At 49.6% G+C, this 26,473-nt stretch overlaps 1 protein-coding gene across 7 annotated transcripts in view; it reads left to right on the forward strand.

Annotated features, from left to right (window-relative positions):
• Positions 1-26,473, forward strand: part of PDE10A (phosphodiesterase 10A) — a 545,806-nt gene that overhangs the window by 274,419 nt on the left and 244,914 nt on the right. Inside the window, exon 1 of one of the 7 annotated variants that reach the window (XM_070461603.1) lies at positions 18,303-19,494. The exons of 4 other annotated variants lie outside the window; for them this stretch is intronic. In XM_070461603.1, the coding sequence (XP_070317704.1) occupies positions 18,615-19,494 (880 nt within the window). In that variant the 5' untranslated portion in view covers positions 18,303-18,614. Of the gene's footprint in view, positions 1-18,302; positions 19,495-20,334; positions 20,391-26,473 lie in introns of those variants that run through there. 2 more of the 7 variants (XM_020871065.2, XM_070461608.1) reach the window with 2 other exon arrangements.

A 26,473-nucleotide genomic window follows, 5' to 3' on the forward strand; every position in this document is an offset into this window, starting at 1 on the left:
ACTGAGTGCAGCACTTTCACAGCATCATCTTTTAGGATTTGAAATAGCTCAACCCGAATTCTGTCACCTCCACTAGCTTTGTTCATAGTGATGCTTTCTAAGGCCCACTTGACTTCACACTCCCAAGATGTCTGACTCTAGGTGAGTGATCACACTGTTGTGGTTATCTGGGTCATTAAGATATTTTTTGAATAGTTCTTCTATGTATTCTTGCCACCTCTTCTTAATATCTTCTGTTTCTGTTAGGTCTATACCATTTCTGTCCTTTATTGTGCCCATCTTTGCATGAAATAGTCCCTTCTTATCTCTGATTTTCTTGAAGAGATCTCTAGTCTTGCCCATTCTATTGCTTTCCTCAATTTCTTTTCATTATTCACTTAGGAAGGCTTTGTTATCTCTCTTTGCTATTCTTTGGCATTCTGCATTCAGATGGGTGTGTGTTTCCTTTTCTCCTTTGCCTTTTGCTTCTCTTCGTTTCTCAGCTATTTGTAAGGCCTCCTCAGACAGCCATTTTGCCTTTTTGCATTTCTTTTTCTTGGGGATGGTCTTGATCACTGCCTCCTGTACAATGTCACGAACCTTCTTCCATACTTCTTCAGGCATTCTGTTTTTCAGATCTAATCCCTTGAATCTATTTGTCACTTCCACTGTATGATTATAAGAAATTTGATTTAGGTCATACCCAATCTAGTGGTTTTCCCTACTTTCATCAATTTAAGTCTGAATTTGGCAATAAGGAGTTCATGATCTGAGCCACAGTCAGCTCCCAGTCTTGTTTTTGCTGACTGGATAGAGCTTCTCCATCTTTGGCTACAAAGAATATAATCAGTCTGATTTTGGTTTGGGCCATCTGGTGATGTCCATGTGTAGAGTTGTCTTGTATTGTTGGAAGAGGGTGTTTGCTATGACCAGTGCATTCTCTTGGCAAAACTCTATTAGCCTCTGCCCTGCTTCATTTTGTACTCAAGGCCAAACTTGCCTGTTACTCCAGGTATCTCTTGACTTCCTACTTTTGCATTCCAGTCCCTGATGATGAAAAGGACATCTTTTTCGGTGGTAGTTCTAGAAGGTCTTCTAGGTCTTCATAGAACCAGTCAACTTCAGCTTTTTTGGTGTTAGTTGTTGGGGCATAGACTTGGATTACTGTGATATTGAATGGTTTGCCTTGGAAGTGAACAGAGATCATTCTGTTGTTTTTGAGATGGCACCCAAGTACTGCATTTCAGACTCTTTTGTTGACTATGAGGGCAACTGCATTTCTTCTAAGGGATTCTTGCCCACAGTAGTAGATGTAATAGTCATCTGAATTAATGTATTATTACCCCCTATACCTTAGAGAAGAAATTTCATGGTAGAGTTTTTTCATTTCTCCCAGTCAGGTGTTATACTCCTTAGGAGAAAAACCAAAGAACAAGATCCAAAATTATTTGTTTCCATCCCGCTACCCAATGTGGTACCTAACACTCAACACTGCCTGCAGTAGGTACCCAGCAGTATCTTAACAGTGTCCATGGTGACTGTAAGACGAAGACCGTTCCAGAAGTGCCACTTCCCAAACTTTTCTCTCTGTATCTCTAAATTAGACTTGAGAAATTCTGTTACTTTGTGTCTTTAAAGTGAAAGAAGGTTGAACTCAACTATGTAAAAACCATTTCTACAGGGCAAAACCAGTTGAGTACCAGCAATTTCATAGGTCCAACTGCATTACATGTATTTGTCCAAAGTGAAACAGAATAGCCTTATACCTAAGGAGACTGCGAAGTATTTCCTTGGCACTCCTGTACTGGGACAGCTTCGGGAGCCTAGCTTCACGCTGACAGCATCTCTGGAGGGTTTTTGTCAGAAGGAGGAGGAGGCAGCCCCTCAAGCCTGCGAGAGGTAAGAGCTGCATTGAGATCCAGACTTCCCCTGCCAAGCGGCCTTCCTGACCCCGTACCCGTCTCTAGGTTTGTTAGGAGGACTCGGGGAGGCTCTTCACATCTTTTCCTTATCAACTTTGAAGCTTCCTCCTTCCCTCCCCCCCCTTTTTTTTTTAAAGATCAGGTTATTTGGGCTGAGATTTATCTGCCTCAATTAGTTTTTAAATAGAGCTACATTATCTCACCCACCTCTCTTTTCTTATCCCTTCACATTTTGTTCTTCCTACCTGATGAGGTTGTTCAGAGTACAGCTGAGCTGACTGATACAGGGTGCTGTATCTGAACGCCCCAGGCCAGTTACCTGAAGTGACTGCATGCTCCATAATGAAAATGTTTTTCGTACAGAATGTTATCAAAATACGCTTGGAAAAATTCAGAAGTTCCAAACAGATCATTTCAATGGGATTTGTTTCCCTGAACAACCTTTCATCCACTTTTCTCTCCTAATGAACTCCTTAACATAAAAGAATCTGGAAAAGTCTGGCTAACTGTTTTAAATCTCCTTCTAGAAGAAAACAGACCCGATCCTTGTGGATGACAGTTAATTTGGTGGCTGTTGCTAGGATAGAATTTCCACCACGGGTGAATAGGAATGTGCATGCTAATTTATCATTCAAAGAGAATTTTTAAATTTTTTTTTTTATTTTTTGGTAAGAGCTAATGTGCAAAAGCTGTTAGCACAAAGGGAGAAAGAAAGAAGGAGAAGCTGAGTGTGGGCGGATGAGGGCCGTGACCCAACACAGCGGAGAGAGGGCTTGAGACCCATTCCGCAAAGGACACGGCCGGGGCTGGGGCCTGGCGCAGAGTGAGGAGGATAAGACAGACTGTTTCCGCGAGGCGAGCAGAATCGGGGGTGGAGACCATTGTTACTAGCTGTGTTGTTTTGGAATACAAGGAAAATTGCTGAGAGGATTTGTGCTCTCACCCTTACAGTTTGAATTAAAAAAAAAAAAGAAATCCCAAAAGGTTATCTCATAGTATCTCTTAGTGAGAGATAACACAGATACATTCTCTGGAAATACCAAAGAGCAAGGTCTAAATACAAGGTTTAACAACAAGGAAAGGATCCTGGGGAAGTGTTCTCCATAGAAGCAGAACCAAAAGCGTTGGGGTTACTTGAGGGGGAGAGAGACAGGGAGAGGAGCATCAGCGTCTGTGAGCGTCAATGTTCTTCTCCTCTAAAGGATGCCTTTCTTGCGCCATGCAGGCCACACATGTGGGCACTGTGGGGAGGCAAACGGATGTACAGAGTGAACCACTCCAGGAAGGAAGAATGCGGATAACTTAAGAAAGATCTTGCAATTTTCTTTTGGAAGTTGTTATCGGAACAGTTCCATTTCTTGGGAATAAGTTAGTAACTTGCCCTGTGGAAGGAGATGGCTCTTGAGGCCCCTCCCCCATTCACCTTCAGGGCTCTTTGAAGGTCATATTCCACTCACTCAGCTGGTAAAGAATCCGCCTGCAATGCAGGAGACCCCGGTTCGATCCCTGCAAGAAGATCCTCTGGAGAAGGGATAGGCTACCCACTCCAGTATTCTTGGCCTTCCTTGGTGGCTCAGCTGTTAAAGAATCTGTCTGCGGTGCAGGAGATCTGGGTTCGATCCCTGGGTTGGGAAGATTCCCCTGGAGAAGGGAAAGGCTACCCACTCTACCCACCCCAGTACTCTGGCCTGGAGAATTCCATGGACTACAGTCTGTGCGGCCACAAAGAGTCAGGCCTGAGTGACCTTCACTTTCACTTTCACTTTTCCGTCCACTCCTGGGCTTGCAGACCTGTCCTGACACTTGGGAAGGGGGCACAGCTGTGGATCACCACTTTGCCAGGCTCCTGGCGCCGCCATCCTTCCAGAGCAATTCAGGAGAAAAAATACACATGCAATGCAGATAATATTTTTTAAAAACAAAAGTCAGATCATGTGAGCCCACCAAAGTTTCCCCATTTCATGAAGAAGGAAGACCAAGGCCAATGGCCTAAACAGCTTGCAGGAGCTGGTGGCCATTCCCTTGCTGCCTCCCGCTGCTGCCTGCCTCGGGTCTTCTCCTGGCACTTTGACCGCCTGGCTCCCTTGGAGAAGCCGCACGTGCTGTCTTCACGGGGCCGCAGGCAGTCTTCCCCCCGGAGTATTCTCCTCCCCACGCCCACAGGCTCCCCCTCCCCTCCGCCAAGTCCTGACTCACATCTCAGCCTCTCAGTGAGCCCCGCCCAGCTGCTGCTGAAAGTCACCGGTGCAGGCCCCTCCAGTCTACTTATCTGTGACATTTATTGCTTTTTATTCTCCATTTTGGAGTATGTACTTCGTGAGGGCAGGGGGTTTTATCTGCTTGGTTCACTCAGGTATCCCAAGTGTCTCGAATAATGCCTGTGGGTGGCAGACACCCTATTAGTGTTTGTTGGCTGAGCACATGAGGGATGTCCTAGTGTGGCGCCAGAGCTGGCGGTCAGCTGCCCCCAGATCCCTCACCCCGCGTTTCCGGGTTTCCTTCTTGTCCTGGCTGAGGCCACCCGGGAAGAGGTGGCAGTTCTCTTCCTTGCACACCTCCTCTGGGGCATCCACACACATGAGCACCCCGAGCGTATTCGTTCATTTGATTTTAAAAATGATCTTATTTTAACTAAATATAGAATGTAAATCATTCAAGAAAAAATTTGAACTAAAAAATACTGAAAGATTTCTTTTCCCTTCTCAATATGCAGAAAATACTCACAGAATAATATACTTTAGTCTTATCAAATAAAAACAAACCCTGACTTTAGAGCCAGGCATGGATAGCACTGCTAATGACTAGCCAGCATGTAGTCTAATTTTATTTATGCTTTACAGTGATGAGATGCGAAGTTCTGTGGTTTGGTCCTTTTGCTTAATACATGTCTTTCCAAACAGAAGCAAGCAAACAGAGCAGATGCTTAAATCGTAGGGTTTCAAAAGCAAATGAAAAGAGTTGCCCATTTGCAGAATAGCAAATTCATATTAAAAATTTAGCCATAGTTCTGGGGCAGACAGAGAAGTACAGAAAACCAGTGATTTTTCTAATATCAAACTCTCTTGATATCTTCACCTCTCTTCTTATCACCAAGATGACTTACTCTAAAAGCTCAGGCTTGACAGTTTTGCTCAGTTTTCCCAGAAGAAAAGGCCCTGGGTGCGGTGGGCTGGTGTGGGCTGTGGGCACCTGGGCGGAGAATACCAAGGCTCAGGGAGGAGGCTGAGAGCTGAGGGGATAAGGAAGAGACAGAATGGAACCACTCGTCCCTGAGCTTTGAGAACGGGCCTGAGAGATGCCCATAAAACACATGAAAAATCCCCTAACTGGCGTTGGAAGTTAGTGCGACGAGTGTCCACAGAGCGGGCTGCACTTTTCTCCGTGGTCTTGTTTAGAGGAGCCGTCTCAGGGCACTTTGAGGCCTGGTGGCTTCTGTCCTTTTGTGACAAGATCACTGGTTTTCTTTGGCCTGGGAAGGCCTTCAAGGATCATCAATTAGGCTTGGAGCTCGTTAGCTGAAAAGGCGGTTCAGCCTGAGTTGTCTCGTTTTATGACTCTAAGAAAAACAGCAGGTCCCTGTCGTGGGGCGCTGGCCCTGTGCCAGGCACGCATTTTCTCTCTGAATCCTCACAGTTAATCCTCACAGTTACGTCTAAGATGACTTGGAAGCGCTGCCAGGGTGTGGCAGATCCAGGCTTCAAATTCGGGCTCTGCTGACTTGAGACCAGTTTCTTTCTTTTCCTTTTTTCTTAATAGTATTCCTGTCTGTTGCACGCATATGACTTGCCAGGCACCATGTGAGACATTTTACACACAGAGTCCTCCATAATTCTCACTGTAATGTTAGGACGTGAATACTATTGTTCCCACTTTGACGATGGAAAATGAAGCTCAGAGAAGTTCTGTATTTTGTTCAGAGACACACACTTGGAAGGAGGTGTAAGCAGTTTGAACTTGGCCAGTTCATCTCTCCAACAAAGACACAAGTCTGCCCAGCTCAGATTCCTCTTCCCCACCAGATGTTTATAGAAGTTGAGCATATACGTGGACGCAAAGAACACTTTAAATGTAAAATCAGAGATTTTACAGGCCACATTCTTTTACTATTGTCAAAAAAGTTAAAAAACGATAATAATGTGGCTGAAAATATTCTTTGCTACTTGGAAATGGACAAGCACACTTCTGTATAACCTGTCTATCAAAGAGGATGTTAAAACTGAAATTAGAAATCTAGAAACATGTGAAAAGGGGGTTATTTTACTTTGAAGACCATGGGACCCCTGAAAGCGCAACTCAGGGAAAATGCTTGGAAGGAAATGACTTCAACATGAGAGAAGAAAGACTGAAAACAAAGGAGCTGAGTACACATCACAAAAAACTAGACAATAAGTGCAAGTGCAAAGAGATAATTCAAAACAGCGGAAACTAATAGCGTATACAATAAGAGAAACTACAATACTGAAACTGATTCTTTGAAACAGGAGGCGACTGAAGAGGCTTGAGTTGTGGGTGGGATCTCAGGACCCCTGGGGGGGGCCTCTTGCTGCCACAGTATAGTAACTCCTCTCCTTTGAGGACCTGGATGCTAGCCATTGTCTTTCAAACTTGAGAAAGAAGCTATTCAGTAGTTGGTCTAGTGAAGCCAAACCTGTCAAACCTGCTATGGTATGGAAAGAGAACAATGAAAAACGTTTAACTGCTTTGCGTTTCTTATTTTGGAATAGTGTGCTTCAAAGTAGGGTTGTAGGTTCGACTTTTGTAAACTGAATTCCCTGTAAATGCGCTCTGGGGAGTCTGCCCACGGTATGGAGTCTTGAGTTACATTTGCCTGTGATGGTGCACGTGCTAGTCCCTTCCTTCATCTCCTTCATCTCCTGATAAAGTTTTGTTTTCGTCAGAGCTGCGCTGTGCCTGGTGACTACTTATTCAACAGATAGACCATGATTTTTAGACCCTCTTTAAATTCTTTGCCACTCAGAGCTCATGCATTGCCACTGATTTGGGCTTTTTAGAGGCAGGATTTTGGATTTTTCTGTTATTACAGGACTTTCCATCTGTATTTTGTGATTGAGAACCTACACTTTTACTTCCGGTTAAGGTTTGCCCCGCCAAGCAGAGCCCACACACTGTGCCGTCTGGCCTGAACCAGCCCAGCAGCGCCCTCACAGTGCCAAGGAATTGTGATGGTGATTCTTCTAGCCTTAATGTTTTAGAGTGAAGTGTGATTTTATAAGCCAAATGAAAGACTTGAAAAATTAATTTTTTCCCCCACTAATTATAGTTTCTTCAGAGTTATACTGTGCTCAGTAACTGTATCCTAGATGAATCCACCTAGAAATGACAGTTCTGGGACATGCTAAGTGTTTATTTCCAAGTTTAACTGCCTTGATCAGTGTGAGCCCACCACTCTTACCTTATTTTAATCCTCTGTGAAGGGAAGGGGAAAGGAGGCTCTCGTATTCAGTACAGACTGGAGACTCCAGCGGCCACAGTGAATTGCTGGAGTTTTGTTAAAAGGCTTTGGTCAAGCTAAAAGCCCTTGCTTTGGACAGTGATCTAGGAGATATAGATGGGTAATGGATACCTTTATGCAGTTAATGATTTTCTGATAAACTTTGTGGAAATCTTCTTTTTTTATAATTTGAATCAGGTTCTAAATGCAGGATTCAAAGAGATATTCTAGGGAATTCTCTGGCAGTCAAGTAGTTAGGACAGTTTCATTGCCCAGGGCCAGGTGTGATCCCGAGTCAGGGATTTATGATTCCAAAAGCTGAGGTCCGGCCAAAAACAGACAAGCAAACAAATCAATAAAGGGATATTTTTAGTTAGATTATAGATCTAACCCTAGCCCTAACCCTAACCTCCTTGCATTGATCTCCTGAAAACTTATTTACACTGAACTTCTTTAAATCAGAGTTCAAAACATTAAATCAGACTTCACCTATATTTTATGGTTACTTAAGAAATAAGATTTGACTGAAAACAAATGGATAGATTTTCATAGCATGTATACTTAAAAAGCCAGCTATAGAAAATTGGGCTTTTTTATGCTTAAGCTTGCTTTTATATCAGAGGAGCATATTAACTGAGCCCTCTTTACAATGATATAACTATAATAAACACAAAAACTTGGAAATACTGAATGCAGACATCCTGCTCTGGAGAATAAAGCACACATTATATATCTAAAAGGGAAATCAAAGGCCCTAATTTGCCTTCTGTAGCTGCCTTTCATCAGATTTATAATCCACGTGCAAAATCTACAAAATGGGCCTAATTCCTAGCCCATAAAAGTCACCTTGGAGAGCTGTTATGAGCAGTTATGGGGGTAAATTAACCGAGTGTTTGAGAGCAGCCGTAGTAACACATTCATGGAGAGACACAGAAAATGGTCCACACGAGGGGGGCAGAACCAGCCATCTGCACTCTCCTCCTGGCCTGACTCGGCTCTCAGGGGCTGTGTGAATGGCGCACGCTCAGTCCTCGAGTTCAGGGGGCACCAGTAGCTGCTACCAGTCTCTGCTCTTCAGGGGTTCTGTGTCCTCTGTGGTCACCCCGCGGTATCAGGCTCATTGGATCCTGAAAACATAACACCACCAAATCTACCAGTCTCGGGAAAAGAGGGTTAGGGAAATTTAATCAAAATAGTTTAAAAAGATCAGAAGAGTGTTTCTCTGCAGCCTATCATGGGCTGATATTCAGAAAAACAGAGAGACCCTGGGAATTTGTAAGCAAAGAGCATCTACTTTTTATTTCCATCTTCGATTGCTGTGGGTCTCCGTTGCTGTGCGTGGGCTTTCTCTAGTTGCAGACAGCATGGGCTCCTCCCTAGCTGCAGACAGCATGGGCTCCTCCCTAGCTGCAGACAGCATGGGCTCCTCCCTAGCTGCAGACAGCATGGGCTCCTCTCTAGCTGCAGACAGCATGGGCTCCTCTCTAGTGGCGGGAGGCTCCTCGCTGCGATGGCTTCTCCTTGCAGAGCCTGGGCTCTAGGCGGCGGGCTTTGGAAGTTGCGGCCCACGGGCCCTGGAGCGCAGGTGCAGTAGTTGTGGCGCGCAGGCTTTCTTGCTCCAAGGCATGTGAGATCTTCCTGGACAGGGAATGGATCCCATGTCCCCTGCACTGTGCCACCAGGGGAGTCCTCATTTACTTTTTGTTCTTCAAAAACAGTGACCTTCTTCTTCAGGATGATTTAAAGTGATACATTGAAAACCTATGAAATCCATCTCTTTACCAGAGTAGGATAATGTGAAAGTGACAGATTTTCTTTTGTTGAGCTCCAAAGTCACTGCCAATGCTGACTGCAGTCATGAAATTAAGACACTTGTTCCTTGAACAAAAAGCTGTGGCAAGCCTAAACAGCATATTAAAAAGCAGAGACATCACTTTCCAAGAAAGATCCATATAGTCAGAGCTATGGTTCTTCCAGTAGTCATGTATGCTGGACCATAAAGAAGGCTGAGCCCTGAAGGACTGATGCTTCTGAACTGTGCTGCTGGAGAAGACTCTTGGAGAATCCCTTGGACTGCAAGGAGATCCAGCCTGTTAAGCCTAAAGGAAATCAACCCTGAATATTCATTGGAAGGACTGATACTGATGCTGAAGCTCCAATACTTTGGCCACCTGATGCTAAGAGCCGACTCATTGGAATAGACCCTGATTCTGGGAAAGATTGAAGGCTGGAGGCAAAGAGGGTGACAGAAAATGAGATGATTGGATGGCATCACTGACTCAATGGACCTAAGTCTGAGCAAACTCCGGGAGATAGTGAAGGACAGGGAAGCCTGGCATGCTGCAGTCCCTGGGGTCGCAAAGAGTTGGACACAACTTAGTGACTGAACAACCACAGTGTGAAAGGCAGGCCATGGGTGTACAGTGTCCACGTGTCAAGACTCCGGCAGTTAGCAAGAAGGGAGAGGAACATGGTCAACAGAGACACCGGGAAACTATAATGTGATCAAGGTCTCTTTCATCCAGTGTGACCCTACCACAGTTCAACTGGTGGGGCCCCACCCGACTGTACCTTCTCAGTTTGCTTTACATTTATCCCCATTCTTGTTCCTCACCTAAAGCATGTGTAGTGCTGGAGGTTTGGGGTATTCTGAGAGCCCAGGGACTGTAAGTCCTCTCTACCAGCTCTGACCTTGGCAGCGTCCCTGAAAATATCACCACTGCTTCTGGTTAACTCCAGAACCGAGGTGTAAGGCGCCCACAGGGAACACTCCGACTTTAATTAAGGTGACTATGTCTCGACTTATTTGCAGTTATGTAAGATTATCAGATAAAAGTCATAGTCATTTTAAACTTGGTTTTAATGTTCAATTCCACCTTTTCAAACCAAGTAGGAGAACTTTTCAGAACGCACGTTAACATTTCTAAACTTCTGTTGTCAATGAGTTGGATCTGAGTTAGCGATGTTCTGTTATTTTCCTCAGTGCCCCTGTGGTAAGGACTCTGTGCTGCGGATGGGAAAGAGCAGCTGAGTGGTGACTGATGTCACTGCCTTGAGGCCACCCTTAGCGATGTTCTGTTGTTTTCCTCAGTGCCCCTGTGGTAAGGACTCTATGCTGCGGATGGGAAAGAGCAGCTGAGTGGTGACTCTGATGTCACTGCCTTGAAGCCACCCTTTGTTTCCTGTATCTCACTCACATGCACTTCCTGGTGACTCACGTTAAGAAGTGTATTAGGTCTGGATGCCACATATGTCCACCTCTTCTCCGTCTTCGGATCAAAGAGGCCCACCTGCACTCCCTGTGGAAGGAGGGGATGGGCAGAGTCGACACAGAGAGTGCTGGGACTTGCCCATCCGAAGCTGTCTGTGGCTGAGGCCCCACGAGCCACCCCAGCCACCCTGCGTGGCAGAGCGGTTTCCTGGCCCCCTGGCGGGTGGCGCGGCTGAAACGGATGTTCCCTTCCTGCCCCGTCAGTGACAGGTGCACCTTCTTGGGCTTGGGCCAGCTGGGCCCCTAGAAAGGACCAGCATGACGTGGAAAGCAAAGCCAACAGATTACTCAGGGCCACTGAGCCTTGGTGTGATCTTCTGCAAAGATGGCAGTTGCCTGATTGGCCAGAGGTATGTCCCTCAGCCAGAAGCTCTGAGGGCGCAGCAAGCTAAAGAAAAGAAAAATGGAGATCTGTTATGGGGAATTCCAGTTAGGGACATATGTGGCTTTTTTGTTTATTTTTTCAGCTAGGCTTGATGTGCTACATAGTTGGGGTTTGTTACCAATAGAAGTGATGATGGGTTATTTGAATGGGACACACGTTCTTATGTAGGATTACTTTGAACACCAGTAGGCAGAGTGTGGGGCTTCCCTGGTAGCTCAGCTGATAAAGAATCCCCCTGCAATGCAGGAGCTCCTGGTTGGATTCCTGGCTCAGGGAGATCCCCTGGAGAAGGGATAGGCAACCCCTCCAGTGTTCTTGCCTGGAGAATCCCATGGACAGAGGAGGCTGGTGGGCCACAGTCCGTGGGGTCTCAGAGAGTCAGACACGACTGAGCACCTGAGCACAGCATGGCGCACAGGCAGCGTGTGGAATCCTGCGCCGGGGGCTCGGGACTCCTGGGTGCAGATTTCTGGAAACTTCCTGTGAAAACCTCTGCCAGAATGGAGTCCTAGAGGGAGAAGGAGAAGGGAATTTTCGCATACACCGTACGTGCGTGCTAAGTCACTTCAGTCATGTCCGACTCTTTGCAACCCCATGGGCTGTAGCCTGCCAGGCCCCTCTGTCCATGGGATTCCTCAGACAAGAATACTGGGGATTCTCCAGGCTGGAATACTGCGGTGGGCTGCCACATCCTTCTCCAGGGGATCTTTCCGACCCAGGGACTGAACCTGCGTCTCTCGCAACTCCTGCGCTGCGCTTGAATTCTTCACCCCTGAGCCACTGGGGAAGCCCTTCACACACAACAGCAGATGGCAGCAACCTAACCGGACACCTAGGGTCGCAAAGTGGCAGGTTTGAATTTGGGGCCTCCAGACTCTGGCCCGTAGTATTTCCTCCCCTCTGTCTGAAACCAGGGACGTCCTGCCGAAGAGCTCGCTGGGGAGGAGAGGGCACCCTGTCATTGCTTCTGTTGGTGACTACACGTGAGTGAGTACAGAGGCTAAAGCAAAGTTGCTAAACCAGCCAGAGTGCAGGTGTCCAGAGGTTACCGAAGACGCACTGTCTCAGCTTTCTCTTCCTTCAAGCACGGGTCTCTGGCTCCCCGTCAGGTCACACAGACAACTGTGGCTGGAAAAACAAGGTTGCTTACTTTCTGGCTTCTATGAGTCCTTTTTTTTTTTTTTTTTTTCATGATAAGGGTCCTTTCAAAACATTTAATATGCAAAGTCGTTGGCTCAGACAGTAAAGCATCTGCCTACCATGCGGGAGACCTGGGTTCAATCCCTGGGTGGGGAAGATCCTCTGGAGGAGGAAATGGTAACCCACTCCAGTGTTCTTGCCTGGAGAATCCCATGGACGGAGAAGCCTGGTGGGCTGCAGTCCATGGGGTCGCAAAGAGTTGGACACGGCTGAGCGACTTCACCTCACTCCACCTCAGTGATAGTTCACAGCGTGTAGCTTTTCCAGACACAGGATGGCGTGTGTGTGAGGAGGGCTGCGATCGTCCGGACAAGGGCCGCCTGTATCCTGAAACCCGGACCGGGGAGAACTGTCTGTGTGTCTGATGTCCGCAGTGCCCTTGGTGGCTGCACCCGCCTTTCTCTCCGTCTCCTTTTCCCTTTGGGGGCTTTCCTGAGAGGAGCTCAGGAGAAACCAGTCTTGGTCGGTCACGGCCGGAGCCGCTCGCCCGTGGGAACGGCCACGCCTCTGCTGCCCACCCGTAAAGGCCTGCCATCCTGCTCCAGATCCGGGCCCGTGTGCCCCAGGCCAGGAGCCTTGGGTTTTGTGTTTTGCTGGGTTTTTGTTTTGAGATGAACAGAAAGGAATGCATTCTCTGGATTGAATGAGCCATTTTGATTCTTACTTTTGAGACAAATCTTGGAATCAACCATTTTGCTTTTTTTTCTCTTAACTGCACCATGTCCCCTTGTATAAAGGACAAGTCTCATTGTAAAATGTGGCCAGGTAAAATAATGTTTGCAAGGAAAGGATTCCCAAGCCACAGATGAAGACCTGCTTATTTCAAATGACCTTAACAACACACAGTTCAAATATCGCAACAATCATTTGTGTGGACGCAAGGTGCGCCTCCCCCAGGGGGACACACTTATTAGGAATTTTGACAACCTTCTGTGAAACTCTCTGCTTGTCTGTATGTAAGGTGGTCGTAGGGGTCAGGAGATTTAAGCCGTTCCCTATCTTGTCTTACTTATCCACAGTTGCCGCCATGGTCACTTTCTGCTGAAATGCTTTAAATTGACCTTGGCTCTCTTTGAGAAGTGTTCCTTTTGTTTAGGTCTTTTACTTATATAATTATATATAAATGTATATGATTCTGTTATTCAGTTTTCTATTTGACTCTTAAGACAGCCTCAGAGGAAACTGATACATCTGACCTGTGAAAGTTCAGTGAAAGTGTTGATCGTTTAACCAGAACTCAGGGTTGTATTATAATTTGGGTGCTTTTGAGAAGTGAAGACTGCCTCAGCATTCTGTGAATTTCAGTGGGCTTCTGAAGTGACTCAATATTTTCAAAATGGCAGTATCTTCAAAGTGTAGTTATGCTCATAGGCTTATCACAGAAACTTAGTATTGATTGTTTAGCCTCAGCAGGCCTCTTAACACCAGTCTCCTAGGGGCTAGATGAACGCAATGAAAGTGAAGTCGCTTCAGTCATGTCCAACTCTTTGTGACCCCGTGGACTGTAGCCCACCAGGCTCCTCTGTCCATGAGATTCTCCAGGCAAGAATACTGGAGTGGGTTGCCATTCCCTCCTCCAGGGGATCTTCCTGACCCAGGGATCAAACCCAGGTCTCTCCACTTGCAGGCAGATTCTTTACTGTCTGAGCCAGCTGGAAGCCCCGGGGGCTGGATACTCACAGCCCTTAATTTAAGCAGAGCTTATTTCATGAGGAATTAGTGTTTTGCTTTTGATTGATGAAATTTTCTACTTGGATCTTATTATTCACCAAGAAATATGCTGAATCCCCCTTTCAGAAGGTATGGATGGATACTTAAGGAGATTTATTTGGAATATTAATGTTTTAACAATTGGCCGGTTCTCAAAAACATTCCCTAATTGAAAATTAAGCACCATTTTGGCATTGTTTTAGTGAAGAATAGCAACTAGTTTTTAGTTGTTTTATAACACAAAGCAATACTAAAATGTAGTTTGTTTTATAGATAGTTTGTTTGAATTCATAAAATAATTTAATCAAAACTGCAGTTTTAGGAATATTAGGGCTAAAGGAGTTGGTTTTATCAACTCCAGTCTATTTTCAAGGCTGTCCCATTCAGTGTATTGACTTTGTAATAAAATTGTTCTTACTGAAATTGTAATGCCCTTTTAAGAAATAGGCCTGACTACAATAATACCGTAAGAATGCATCTTCTCTTTAGTCAAGATTTGTTAACATCAGTGCTAACGGAAGTTTATAATCAGGGGGCATGAGGTGACAGGTAGGGGAGCAAACACTGAGTGCCTCTTGTGTGCTGGCCTCTGCTAAAGATTATGAGTAGTAAGAGAAGCGAAACTCCAGATATCAGACTGTTTAAAGTAAAATTGTCAACGCAAATTTTATGTGCATTAAATTTTTAAAGAGGTTTAGTGTAACACATTCATATACGCAGATAAAATACATTAGTTCCAGGAGACAACGAAGCTATGATGGACTGGAAATGAGAAAAATGAAAGGAGGCTTTGAGAAAGAAATGCTTAAAACTCTAGTGAGAGATTTGGTGGGCTTGGGAGGGCATGAATTAGTGCCTGGCAGCTGGACTCCAGTTTTAACATGCCAGACAAGGAATAAATTATCTTCTTAGAGTGCAGAGAGCTTGTGTGGTATGATATATGTTGATAATTTAGTAGCAATTAAATGGAAAATTCTGACATGTGAAACCCACATGTTTCTACTACGTTTGGGAGCAATAGACACTTGCTTGTAAATTATTTTGCTCAGATAACTGTATTTTAAATGTCTGAAAAATTAAAATCAAAATAAAAAGAATGTCCTTTGATAGACTATCTGTATAAATAGACAAATTTAATATTTTATCAACCTGTGTCTTATATCTTTATGAAGAAAGGTTACTAGCATTTGAAAAGAAAAAAACAGATTACTCAAGAATTAGCTCTGTGAATTTTTATAGCTGTAAGCACTAATATTAAAAGTTGTAAAATAAAATCAATTGAGATACAGGCCCACATGTTGATCACAGCATTCATAAAATATTAATCATACTTATTGTACCTAACTCTTAAGCTCTTTTATAAAAGAGGTGCATGGTTAACTTATAAAGAAATTTTATAATTTTTGAGAAAAACCAACATTTTACCATTTCTACATTTTACCATTTCTTAGTCTCTTCCTTGAGCCATGCTTTAAAATATTTTTATGAATATATCTTTCAAATTAGATAATAATCAGGCAGATATTCTTTCCTCTATATATGAATTATTATGCATAAAATACTAAAATTAATATATAACTAAGCTACTTTTAAAATAACATATAGAAAAATTCTTAGAGAATTTAAGTGTGCTGTGGTTGCACAGGTCCACTAATATTAGGCTTCATTATCAATATAAATTTCTTTCTTGATGATTTTCCTTCATAAAGGGCAGAGGGGAATGTTTTATATTCTAAAATGTTGAGCTGCTAGTAATGAGCATCATGATCTTGGCACCCTTCCTGGTGTTAGCTGCCCTCCTAATACGCTTTCAGTTTTCATTCTTTGCAGTGTGGACAGGCATATCTTCACCTGAGAAGGAAGGAAACTGTTCATTTCTTCGAGAGTATGTGGTAGTGGGGTGAACATTGGCCGTGGTTCTTCCTCTGCTCTTGGAATTACAGCTCCTCATTTCAGTTGTGTTTAAATTGTATTGTGATTTGATAACATTTTGACATGTTACTAAGTTGCAGGTTTTATGAGGGCTATCAGAATGGAGAGCTCACTTAATATGAGCCAACCTGTTTATTCCTGAAGGGTTTGGGGTGACGAGTGTTCAGTCCCACTCTCCTCCCGAGACATCACTAAGGAGACTCAAAGCGAAGGGAAAGAGTCTGCGAGAGACGGCCTTCTGCAGGTGTGCCGACACCTGGACGCAGGGGTGAGTGACAGCGGCCGTTAAGGTTGCGTGTTTGGGATTTAAATCTTTGACTAAAAGTTTCATGAAGAAGCAGCAGTGGCTGGGTGCCTGTTGGATTTACATTGACAGAAGTGCCCTCCAGTATTAAGTAAGGGGACACTTAACAGATACAATCAATAATCAGTAAGCTCCTCCTCAGCCTGCTCCTTTTCCGTTGTCAGGCTGTGGCATTTTTCATTGGTACGGGAAGTGTGTGCTTTCCAGCCATTCGCTGGAGAAAAGAAGGAAGAAAAGTAGAAAGAAGTTGATTTCAGAAGAGGGCTAGTGAACACCCTAAAGTTTGGTCTTGATTTAACGAAGACCCCAAAGAACAAATATTTGATGTTTTCCTCCCCGCGCCCTGTGCCCGGCGCTCCGATGGCTTCTATTCAAACTAAAGACACGTTTTCTTGTAACAGGAAAGTCACTTTAATGACTCCAAAAAGGCAACCGAAGAAACCTAAAGGACACGCAGAAGCATTTTGCCTGTAGAAGAATGAACAGTGAACCTTTCCAGGAGAAACGCGTCCTCCCCAAACCGCCGGGCAGCTAGGGAGACCCTTCCCGCGAGGCCGAGGGCGCCGCGCGCGCGGGTCCCCGACTCCCGGGAGAGTAACAGGTGTTACGAAGCCAGCCGCGTCGGCCTGGAGGCTTCGGGACACCCGGCTGCGCGGCACAGCCGTTTCGGTTCTTTCTAAGCAAAAAAACCTAATCAAATGGGGCAGGCAGGTTCCACCCTCTTCCACCCTCAGGTAAGGTAGGAGCCACCGGAATCTTTTGCTGGTTCCGCAAAGTGAAGAATTCCGATCCAGCGAGTGCCAGGGCTGGCGCGCGCTAGGAGCGACTCTCAGAGTCCACCGGGCAGTCGCGGAAACGCCCGGGGACCTTGCTGGGGACCGGAGCCGCGGCGCTGTCCGGGCGCCCCGCCTGCCCAGTCTGGTGCAAATACATACATGCCCCTTTCCACTGTGGGCGTTTGGATGCGAGTGGGGAAAAGCAGACTAAGGGAGAAATTACGTTTCAAGATAAAAAACCCCTCCGAACTGGACAGAGAGAAAAAAAAAAGTGGAGGGCTAGAAGAGAGCCCGGGGCCAGGCGCACACTGGGGTCCACCGGCCCTGCGGCCACCGAGCGGCTGCACCGCCGCGCACGCCTCTCGCTCAGGCGACCGCCTGGACTTTCGCCGACGCTGGGCTTCGGCACGCCGGCCCCAGTCCTGGGAAGGTGACCTAGGCCAGGGAGTCTGTACAGCCCGTCCCGCCGTGGGGCAGCCGGCTCGCCGCCCCAGCCTCGACCCGCAGCGCTGCGGTGACCCCCCTGCACGCGACGGGCGGGCACCGACACCTGCGCACCGGGCGGGCGCTCGGCTCTCCAACTTGGCAAACTTCTGGCGGCCGCTCCGTGCTCAGAGCGCCCGTTGGGCGACACAGTTCCCTTCTGTAGCAACTGTCTGGATTGGGGCTGGGAGCCGAGGGAGGGGGGCATGGTTCGAGAAAGCCGAGGGTGAGGACTCAAGTCTCAGAACTTGTTTGCTTTTTCTATTCTCTGGCCTCACCTGGGCAAACTGGGTTGTGCACACAAAGTTCGTTGTAAAGTGAGTATCAGAAAGGGAGTCCTGGGGAAGAGCTGGCTTGCTAAACCCTAGTTTACTGGAAACAGTGAGCCTTGATAGAAATTCCAACCCAACGTCTGAGTTGGCACTCTCCTGGGAGTTGTGAGCACAGTTCGGTTGGAGCTGCGGGCCGGCCGGCGGGAGGGTGCCAGGGCTCGGGCAGGGGACTGGCCGACAGGGCTCGCCCGGCGGTACACAGCTGGAGCAGCTGCAGGGCGGCGGGTTTCACGAATCTGTAACACCAGGCCCAGATGTGAGGACGCCTCGCAGAGACCCAGGCGTGGCTCGGTCCTCCCGCCCGGGCCTGGGGCGCACCCTGGACGCCGGGAGCCGCCGGGGCGTGGGACCTGGCGCCGGGGGGCCAAGTAGCTGCGGGGCTCGCTGCGTGGGCGCGGGCGGCTGCGGCGTGGGGCGCCTTGGCTCCGCCAGTGGGCGTCTTCTGCAGCCGCCGCCGCCGCCTCCACGGGCAGCGGCACTGCGGCGCTTTTCTCCGCTGCTTTCGAGCAGTCGCTGAGGCTCAGCCACCACCGGAGCGCGCACAGACCACGCCACGCTTGCAGGCAGCGTCTCCGCCGCCCCTCGCCCGCCGGGAGCACGCCGATTGTGCGCGCCGGCCGGCAGCCAGGCGCCGCCGCGGGGGACTCGCCCTCCGGGCCCCGGGTCCTCCCGCCCCCCAAGCGGAATACGATGTGAAGACTGGGCCGAGCGGGCGCGGAAGACCGGAGAGGACTAGACTGACGATCGGGCCGAACGGCCCGGGAGGGCTGGCCCTGCGGGGGCGGAGCCCGCGGAGTCCCGGCCCGTCGCGCGCCCCTCCCGCCCGCGGCCGGCCCCCACCGGCAGCCCGAGGAGGAGGAGGGGGGCCATGGCCAGCCCCGAAGAGCCACTCGCTCCCCGCCCCCAGGCCCCCCTGCCCGCGGCGGGGGACGAGCCCGGCTCCGGCAAACTCCGCCCGGAGCCCGGGCGCAGCGCCGCCGGCGGGAGGAGCGCAGCGGGCCCGGGCCCGGCCCCCGAGCCGCCTGGCCGCGGCCCGGCCGAGCGCGCCCGGTCCCCGCGCCCGCCCCCCTCTTCCGCTGGCCGCGCCAGCCCCCCGGGGGGCCCCGGCGCCCTGTCTGCGCGCGGCGGCGGGGGCGGCTGGGTCGCAGCGCGCGCTCCCTTCGCGCTCGCCTTCTCCTCCCCGGTCCGCGCCTCCGCTCCATCTTCCTTTTACTTCTGGCCGCCGCCCCCCCAACCCCCGCCTTCTCTTCTCCCCTCCTCATCTGCCTTCCACCTCCCCTCGCGTCTCCCAGGAAGGGAGGGCGCAGCGGCGGCGGCGGCGGCCCGAGGAGGCGGTGGCGATGCTGGCGGCGGCAGAGGACAAGAGGCGGCTCCCCTGAGCGTCCCCCCCAGCAGGAGTCACCGCGGCGGCGGCGGGCGGCGGCGGCTCTTCCTCTCCCCCGCGCTCCGGGGCTTGCTGCTCTCGGCCCGTGCCGGGCCCCGGCCGCCGCCGCCGCCGCCCCGGCTCCCGTTCGGCCCGGCCGCCCCCCGCGCGGGCTCCCGCGGCTTCCCGGGCGCCGGCAGGGGCTGCCCCGCTCACGGTCCCGGTCCCAGCCCGGGCGGCGGCGGCCGAACGGCGCGGCGGCCCCGAGGCCCCGGAGCCGCGCTCGCCGCCGCGTTCCCGCTGCTCTTCGGCTCCGACATGGAAGATGGACCTTCTAATAATGCGAGCTGCTTCCGAAGGCTGACGGAGTGTTTCCTGAGCCCTAGTAAGTGCCAGGCTCCGTGTTCCCCGCGGCGGGCGGCGGGCCGGGTGTGTGTGGCCGGCCGTGGTGGGCGAGAGGGGGGGCGTTGGGCGGCCGGCGGTGGGCTTCTCTGGAGGGGCGGGGGACTCGGCCAGCCCGGAACCGCGGGCTTCCCCAGGCTCCTCGTGTTGCGGGGAAGGGTGAGCCGGGAGGGCGGCGGGAGCCGCGCGCTTGGGACGGGACCTGCTGCCCGCCTCGGGCTCCCGGCGCTGTTTCTGGCCACGCTTGCCCTGCACGTCTGCTATCAACTCCCGCACCACGGACGCCGGCTCCTCTTTAGCCTGGGGCCACTTGGCTGGAGCAGAGGCGCTTCCTTCCTCCGGGGGGTCCCGCCCGCTGCGTCCCCCGGCTGGAGGAGGACAGGCCAGGGCCCCGGGACCCCGCGCTCCCCAAGGTGGAGGCACTGGCGGTTCCCCGGGCTCGGTGTCGCGGTCGGGCCTGGCTACCCCGGGCCCCACTGCGACCCTGTTCTAGAGCGTGGACTGACCGCGTGGAGATGGGCGCGCCTCCGCCCGGAGTCCACTTTCTCTAGGATCTAGAGTCTAGATCCTGGGGCTTACCGGTGCTCGGGTTGGTAAGGGGCAGGACAATGGGGTGTCAGGGCGAGGGAGAACGGCGCCGCCGGTCCGGACCCCTGGGGCCGCGCCCCACCCGGGACCACGGGCAATCCCCGCGAGCGGGACTCGGAGCGCGCCGGAGCAGGGGTGGTGGAAGGCGTGTCACGGGGGAGGGGGGCAAAACCGAGCAGAAGCATCGAGGCAGATATTTGCTAGGAGGCAGGAGGCAGGAGAGGTTCAGTAAGGAGGCGCCGGGCGCGCGGAGGAGGAGGTCGCCGTTGTCTTGGATGGAGGGCGAGCGAGGTGAGGACCGGAGACCGGGGCGGGGCGGGAGGTCGCGCCCGCGGGAACCCCGGGCGACTCCGGCGCCAGCCGAGTCGGGCGCGGCTCCTCGCGGCCCTCGGCGCGGGCTCCGGCGCCACCGTCCACCGCGTGCGCACCCGAGCCTTTGTCTGCCTCTCGCCGGGGACCCGCGTTTTCGCGGCGCCTTCTCCCGTCCGGCGGTTCCAGGGTGGCCGTTTTCGGCTTCCCGCTCCCGTCTGCCGCTCACTCCGCAACCCCGGCCGACCTGCACCTCCCCGGGCACACGGGGTCCGACCCCTCCTCGCGGCCGGAACCCGTCTGAGCTCGCCGCCCGCCCGGGAGCCTCTGGGGGTGCAGTTCCCGGGCATGTAAGCGTGTCTGGTGGGGCCCGGCTGCCGCCCCCCATCCCGCCGCGAGCTCCCGCCTCCCTGGCGGGGTTCAGCCCGCGCGGGCCGCGGGGCCCAGCGGCCTCGCGAACGCTTGTTGGCGGTCTGGAGCCGCTGGCGGCGGTCTCTGCTCGTGTTTGCCATTGACCTGAAAGGACAGCGGGGCGTGGGCCCTGGACTCCCAGCGGACACCCCCAGCTCGTAGCCTCCCCCCAGTCCGACCCGCAAGGCAGCCCTCAGGTGTCTGCCTCCTTCGGGCCCCCACCTGCGGGTGTTGCTTGATTCCTGGATGCTGCGGTTCAGGAAGAACACGGTCTGGGGGCGCGGCCTCCCCTGCTGCCCTTAGACGTGTTAGGCATGGACATCTGTACTCGCTGAAACGGACCCCGCCTGGCCGTGAACTGAATGAAGGTTGGTGTAGAGCGTGGAGCTCCTAACTCACTCTGACTTGAGTTGGGTTAGTCCGGTGCCTAGGACTGGGGTTCCCGTCTGCCCCCTTTCTCCTGCACTAGGGATTCCTTTCAGTAAAAAAACAGCTACTTTTCACAATTTGCACCTGGTTGAAGGGAGGGAGAGAGGGGTGGAGGCTCCTATCCTTGCATATGCAAGTTTTGGGAGAAAGGTTGTGCTGGGGAGCCTGGGTGTGTAGGGGTTTCCCTAAAGTGATGAAGTTTGTTTCTGTTGTTACTGCTGGTTGTCTGGGGTGGGGCAGGTTGGGAGGGATGTTGGGGAGAAGAATAAAGATGAACAGCTCAGGTAGGATGGAGGTGTCCTGGGAGAGTCCTTAGCAAACTTTCCCTTTGGAAAGACAGAGGACCCCGGGGAGAGGGCCATCCACTCGGCTTCCCACCCCCGCCCCCCACCCGCTCTGCAGGGAGTTTCCGTGGGGAGAGGCCCAGTGATAAGAGACTCGGGTTGTTAAGGGTTTCTGTTTGCTTTGTTGTTGTTGTTTTTCCCCCTAACCAAGCCAGTGAGAAGTAGCTTGGGGTTTGAATAGGAACCAGTGTTTATAAAAATCTTTGGGACATGACTAAGGTAGTGAATACTAAAGGTCCCTCAGTTGGGAAGATCCCCTGGAGAAGGGAACGGCTACCCACTCCAGCATTCTGGCCTGGAGAATTCCATGGACTGTATAGTCCATGGGGTTCAAAGAGTCGGACACAACTGAGTGACTTTCACACACACACACACACACACACACACACACACACACTTTTGAGAAAAATCTATTCTTGGACCCACCTCACTGCAAAAATGGCAAGAGGCTCGATGGTGGCTTTAAGGACCACAGCCAGTTTCTGCTCTGACACTGTGTCCTTCACACTGGGGACTCTCTTTCTGTCTGTTGCTGCGTGACAAGCCACATTTGTGAGAACTGCTGAAGTACCTGAAGCTTGGCAGACTTTTTTGATACTTGTCAATGAAAACGAGTCTTTTTGAGGAAAATTTGGGCTTCTGTAAGAATGCAAAAGTGCCCACATGTGTCATAGCTGGTGCACGTTTATTCCCTTTTTTCCTTTCTGTCTGATCTCTTCTGGGTCTAACAAGCAAGTTTTCACATAAAGGCTGCTGTGTCTGATTGTTGTTTGTAGGAATGCCTGTCATTCCTACATCATCAGAAAGCAAATCGTGTTTTGAGAGTATAATATCCTGTTTCCACTCCTGTCCATTTTGGCTCCGCATTTTGGTTCACACAGATTCACTGATTTGCTCGGTAATGCACGGAGCAAACACTTATTAAGAGTTGCTGCCACTTGCCAGGTGCTGCCCTAGCGGGCTGCGGTCCAAGAGTTCACCAACCAGGAGAAGAGAGCCTCCGAGAAGCAAGCGTGGCTCTGACGCCCAGCGCCGGGAGGGCCAGCAGGCGCTGTCCGACCCTGGCAGGCTGGTGCCGACTGCACTTCATCAGCCATCCGCCTTTCATCGCTGACCTCCGAGCTTGTCCTCCGGCACTGGGCCTCGGGACTTTGCTGCTCGGAGAGGTGTTGCTGTGAAGCCCACTTTGCAGTGTGTGTGTGTGTGTGTGTGTGTCTGTGTGTGCATGCACACAGACAGGCAAGGAAAGCCAAGAGGTCACGCTTTGACAGGCCAGTCGGAGCTGCGTTGTCTTCTGGAGGAAACAGCTCACCTTGTCTACAGGTGGAGCGTGGCAGGCTGTGCGGGGGCTGTGTACACCAGGGGGGCAAGGGCTTTTGGAGCTGAGTTGGGAATCCTGCCCTCAGGACACACAGAAGTTAAAGGAAGGTCCTTGACTCTCTCTTCCTCTCACAAATGCTCCTGATTCTTTCCTCATGGGTGTTGCCCCAGCAGGCTGCTGTGAATAAGGCACAGAGCTGTAGAAAAGAAAAATACTGCTCAGAGAGCACAGAGCCAGCGAGGACAGTGAGAGGACAGAGAGGTGAGACAGGATGAGAAAGTGTGTGTTGGTGCCGGCGGCAGACACGTCTTCATGCTACAATTTGTTGTATATTTCTAAAATATTCTCAACAGACAATGTGTATGTGTCTAGGAAGTGTGGATTTTTAATACAGTCTACACCCCTGGCTAACCACTCTTTGCTCTGTTTCTTGAGACGTAAGATACTGTGTGGCCAACACTTGAGCAAGCTGAGATAAATATGATCCCTTTTAAGAGTGAGTGTGTGTAACGCACAGACACTACACTAGACTTCACACTAAACTTGTTCCTGTGGGCCTGATGATCCTGGGATTGCAGTGGGATGCCAGGCTGACCACACAGCAGCGACACTGGGTATAAATCAGTTACCAGCAACTGACAGAGAGGTGCCAACGCGGAAACTAGTCCTTCGAAGGAGCTGCAGTGCCAATAGGATACCCACCAAGATAACCGGCAAAGGAACACTATGAGGACTTGCCGCCAGGCCTGGGTGAGATCAGGAAAGAGCCCAGCGAAGTGGGGGTGCCTGTGTCTGTCCTGGCTGGTGGCATCAGGGTTTAATCCAAAGGAGAAGCTGTTTGAACCAGGTGGAATTATTCAGATTCGTCAATTTTTAGTTTCACAAAATTCTTCTTTTGATTTCAAGAAACTTCCACGAACAAAGATAATCCCTAAACATTTGAATGAGAAACAGTAGAAGATGGTGTCTTCTGCAATGTCAGCCTGACACATTAGCTTTAGGTAATTTTGCATATAAAACTCTTTCTATCCCATTAACAAAAATAAGTGAGGTCCAGTAAATAACTAAGTGATGGGGATATAGCATGGTGACTGTAATTATTAATACTGTATTGCCTATTTGAAAGTTACTAAGGGAGTAGATATTAAAAGTACTTATCACACACACACAAATGCAGTGTATGAGGTAATAGATTTTATTTACTGTACAGAAGGTTAAGCTTGATGTGGTGAACATTTTACCAGTTAATACACTGTTAACTGTTTGTTAAAATCAGCTCACGAATTCTGAGAAGGAAAGAAAACATAATTTTAATGAAAAAGGAATATTTCCCTATTAAAAGGAGAACTCTTAGTTTTAATTTAAAACATTTTAATTTCCTTTTAAAATGTAAACTGAGTTCCTCCAGCTGATCTAAATCTATCTAAGGGGAAACTCCACTAAGTTGTTATATAGTCTCCCACTCTTGTCCCACTGTTTTTTTGTGACCCCGTGGACTGCAGCATGCCAGGCTTCCCTGTCCTTCACTGTCTTCCAGTGTTTGCTCAAACTCATGTGCATTGAGTCAGTGACGCTATCCAGCTTTTTCTGCCTCTGTTTTCCTCCCCTTCTCTTTTGCTTTCAGTCTTTCCCAGCATCAGGGTCTTTTCTGATGACTCTTCACATCAGGTGGCCAAAGTATTGGAGCTTCAGTTTCAGCATCAGTCCTTCCGATGAATATTCAGGACTGATCTCCTTTAGGATTGGCTGGTTTGATCTCCTTGCAGTCCAAGGGACTCTCAAGAGTCTTCTCCAACACCACAGTTCGAAAGCATTAATTTTTCAGCCTGTTTTATGGTCCAACTCTCACGTTTGTACATGACAACTGGAAAAATGATAGCTTTGACTATACAGACTTTTGTTGGTAAAGTGATGTCTCTGCTTTTTAATATGCTGTCCAGGTTTGTCATAGCTTTTCTTCCAAGGAGCAAGTGTCTTTTAATTTCATGGCTTCAGTCACCGTCTGCAGTGATTTTGGAGGCCAAGAAAAGAAGATCTGTCACTATTTTCACCTTTTCCCCATTTATTTGACATGAAGTGGTGGGACTGGATGCCACAATCCTAGTTTTTTAATGTTGGGTTTTAAACCAGATTTTTCACTCTCCTCTTAAAACTTCATCAAGAGGCTCTTTAGTTTCTCTTTGCTTTCTGTCATTAGAGGGCTACATATCTGAGGTTACTGATATTTCTCCTGGAAATCTTGATTCCAGCTTGTGCTTCATCCAGCCCAGCATTTTGCATGATGTACTCTGCATACAAGTTAAATAAGCAGGATGACAATATACAGCTTTGATGTAGTCCTTTCCCAGTTTTGAACCAGTCCATTGTTCAGTGTCCAATTATAGCTATTCCTTCTTGATCTGAATACAGGCTTTTCAGGTGACAGGTAGGTGGTCTGGTTTCCCCATCTCTTTAAGAATTTTCCACCCCCACAGTCAGATTTGAAGTCCTGTGCAGATGTGAGAGTTGGACCATAAAGAAGGCTGAGAGCGCAGAAAATGATGCTTTCAAACTGTGGTGTTGGAGAAGACTCTTGAGAGTCCCTTGAATAGCAAGGAAATCCAGCCAGTCCATCCTAAAGGAAATCAACCCTGAACATTCATTGGAAGGACTGATGTGGAAGCTGAAGCTCCAGTACTTTGACCACCTGATGGGAAGAGCTGACTCGTTGGAAAAGACCCTGATGCTGGGAAAGACTGAGGGCAGGAGAAGGGGGCGACAGAGGATGAGATGGTTGGATGGCATCACCGACTCAGTGGACACGAGTTTGAACAAACTCCCGAAGATAGTGAAGGACAGGGAAGGCTGGTGTGCTGCAGTCCATGGGATCGCAAAGGGTTGGACACGACCTAGTGACTGAACAGCACAGTCACAGGCTCGTCAGTCAAAGCAGAAGAAGATGGTTTTTTTTCTGGAATTCTGTTGCTTTCTCTATAATCCAACAAATGTTGGCGTTTTGATCTCTGGTTCCTCTGCTTTTTCTAAATCTAGCTTGTACATCTGGAAGATTTTGGTTCACATACTGCTGAAGCCTGGCTTGAAGGATTTTGACTATTCCTTGTTAACCTGTGAAGTGAGCGCAACTGTATGGTGGTTTGAGCACTCTTTGGCATTGCCCTTCTTTGAGATTGGAATGAAAACTGACCTTTTGCAGTCCTGTGGCCACTGCTGAGTTTTCCAAATTTGCTGACATAGCGAGTGCAACACTTTCACAGCATCATCTTTTAGGATTAGAAATTGCTTAGCTGGAATTCCATCACCTCTATTAACTTCATTAGTAGTGACAGTTCCTAAGGCCCACTTGACTTCACAATCTAGGATGTCTGGCTCTGTGTGAGTGACCACACCATCCTGCTTATCCAGGTCATTAAGACCTTTTTTGTATAGTTCTTCTTGTATTCTTGCCACATCTTTTTAATCTCTTCTCCTGTTAGGTCCTTGCTGTTTCTGTCCTTTATTGGGCCCATCTTTGCATGAACTCTTCCCTTGGTATCTCCAGTTTTCTTGAAGAGATCTCTAGT

Source organism: Odocoileus virginianus, chromosome 34, assembly GCF_023699985.2.
Source record: "Odocoileus virginianus isolate 20LAN1187 ecotype Illinois chromosome 34, Ovbor_1.2, whole genome shotgun sequence".
Taxonomy (NCBI): domain Eukaryota; kingdom Metazoa; phylum Chordata; class Mammalia; order Artiodactyla; family Cervidae; genus Odocoileus; species Odocoileus virginianus.